Source organism: Choloepus didactylus, chromosome 3, assembly GCF_015220235.1.
Source record: "Choloepus didactylus isolate mChoDid1 chromosome 3, mChoDid1.pri, whole genome shotgun sequence".
Classification (NCBI taxonomy): Eukaryota; Metazoa; Chordata; class Mammalia; order Pilosa; family Megalonychidae; genus Choloepus; species Choloepus didactylus.
Genome location: NC_051309.1, coordinates 119960753 through 119963266, shown reverse-complemented (window position 1 = coordinate 119963266; position 2514 = coordinate 119960753). Strand labels below are relative to the sequence as shown.

The 2514-nt window shown below is 42.6% G+C and overlaps 1 protein-coding gene across 1 annotated transcript; it reads right to left on the bottom strand.

The window, feature by feature from the left end:
- Window positions 1-744: 744 nt before the first annotated feature.
- LOC119529770 (annexin A7) lies at window positions 745-2272 on the bottom strand. Its single transcript, XM_037830462.1, has one exon. The coding sequence runs from the start codon at window positions 2229-2231 to the stop codon at window positions 843-845; it is 1389 nt and encodes a 462-aa protein (XP_037686390.1). The 5' UTR covers window positions 2232-2272; the 3' UTR covers window positions 745-842.
- Between the last annotated feature and the right edge of the window lie 242 nt (window positions 2273-2514).

Here is a 2514-nt window from a genome sequence, read left to right as displayed (position 1 = left end):
CTCCTAGACTACTCCTCCAAACAGCCAGCATTCAATTATTCCAGGAAGATGCTTTAATACTCAATCACTTTGTCACTAATTGAGCACCACCTATTATGTATCAAGTTTCACTTCCTTAGATTGTGATTAAATGACTAATTTTACAGTCTAAAAATACACATTTAAAATATATATTTTAAAAGATACATTTAAAAATACACATTTTAAAAACTCAAGGGCCAAAAAAGACCTTTAGAGTTTTAATAGGCATAAAAGTAGGCCACATATTTTATGCATATAAGGACATTTTAATCCCCTTTTTAAAAGTTGCTATAGGTAACACTAATCTAGTTTCTCCAAGGAAAGTTAAGTATTTAAGAATACCGAACACCAACTTATGCAAAATGAGATGCAAAGTATTCTCCTAGGTCAAAAGAGTTAAATTTAAAAAAATAATAATAATTTTGGCACACTACCAACTATACTGTCCAACAGACGGAATAGGACTATGCAAGGCAGAGCTTTCAGTGACCTTTTTTTCTTCAATTCAATATTATTACACAGAATTAGATATTGGCATGATTTTTGTTCAATTTGACATCTTGATTAAGAATTATGCTTTACAAACACTGCATTATTACTACATCGTTGTGATGTGGCTTTACATTGATTGTATGTAGAGAAAAAAATAACTTTAGAATTAAGGCAATAACAATATGTGCAAACTGAGCACACTACCCTGACACTGTCCTTAGTAAGAAGCTTTTTTGGTTAGGTGACGGTTGATATTGCTGCATGCAGATCAGTCAGTGCTTTGAAGAATAAGCTATGAAAAGCTCCATTTTTTTTTTTTTAAATCCCTTCTACTGGCCCACGATGGCCATAAGAAGCCTTCGGTAATCTCCACTGGTATCACTTGCAATCATTGTGCCCAGGGTCTTCTGAAACATCTGATAGAACATCTGTTTTATTTGTACAAGATCAATCTCACTGCGAGTGACCACAATCCTGACCAGGGTGGAGTCGTCGGTGCCGGCGCCTTTCATGGAGTAGTACAGTCTCTCAGCAAAGAAGGCAGGGCGGTTCAGGGCACACTGCAAGATGGCCTTCAAACCACTTTCAACATATCCCGAAAACTCGCGGCTAACACTGCTGAACAAATCTCGATTAGCCATCCTGGAATAAGCCTCCATAGTAGCTCTCAGCTGAGGAAAGCTTCTTGTGGCAAGAATCATATTAAAGGAAGATTCATCCGTCCCAAGCCTCCCCTCTCCAGCTTGATAGAGACGCTGAGCATCTTCCTGAGCCATCTGATGGTTCACATTCTGGTTCTCATCACGGTTTCCCTGGCACATGGATACAAGTAAACGTTCAAAATGCCCTGATGTATCTGACCTAATGTCCTTTTCGAGGTCTCGTCCGAATTCTGATTGATAACACCTAACAATTTCTCGGATTTCCTGATTTGTTCTCGAGCACAAAATTTCAATCAAGACACATTCCTGAGTTCCTGCTCCCTTCATTGCATTCCGTAAACTCCAGGCATCATAATACGTAGATGGCATAAACAGAGCAAGGATCAGTTCTTCCATATTTCCACTTAACTCGGATTTGAGATCTTTGATTAAATCCTTGCCATACATGGTCTTAAAAGCTGCTTTAATTTTTTGCCTTTGATCGTTGGAACGGTTGGCTACAACATCTATAATTGCCTGTTCGTCTGTCCCAAAACCCTTCATCGCTTTTCGGAGAATTTCTGCATCTTTCAAGGCGTCAAAGTTAGCAGCTGGTCGGATTGTTCCTTGAGTGCCCTGAATCATTGCAGCAGGCTGATTAGGGTAGGAGACCTGTCCTCCAGGATACTGAGAAGGCATCTGCCCTCCAGGAAAGCCACCTGGTATGGGGATCTGTGCCGGGCCACTGCCGTACGACTGTGCTAGTGGCTGTGGGTAGCCAGAAAAGCCTGCTCCACCTGGGGCTCCAAATCCCTGGCCTCCAGGATAGGATGGGGCCCCTCCTGGCTGTGGAGCACCATGATAGCTCCCCGGGGCTGGATAACCTCCAGGGGCAGGGTAGCCTCCAGCTCCGGGGTAGCTGCTACTTGGTGCTGATGGGTAGGCACCTCCTCCCAGAGGAGGAAAGCCACTAGGATAAGGATACTGACCCGGAGGGGGGAAAGATGACTCCTGACCTGCAGGAGGATATCCAGGGAAAGGTGGGTAGCCAGTGGGGGGATAGCCTGGGTGTGACATTCCGACTCCGGGGCAGCCGCGCCACAACCAGCCCGGATTCTCGCAAGATCCCCATAAGTTTTTATATGTTGTGTTCTCATTTTCATTGGCCTTGAGATATTTACTGATTTCTTGACCCACTGGTTGTTAAAGAGTGTGTGGTTTAGCCTCCAAATATTTGTGAATTTTCCAGCCTTCCACCTGTTATTGATTTCCAACTTCATTCCATTATGATCTGATAAAGTGTTTTGTGTAATTTTAATCTTTTTAATTTTTGAGACTTGCTTTTTGGCCCAACATGTGC

Bases quoted from the DNA above. Each gene is read 5' to 3' on its own strand.
- LOC119529770 (XM_037830462.1), bottom strand. From the start codon at position 2,231: ATGTCACACCCAGGCTATCCCCCCACTGGCTACCCACCTTTCCCTGGA.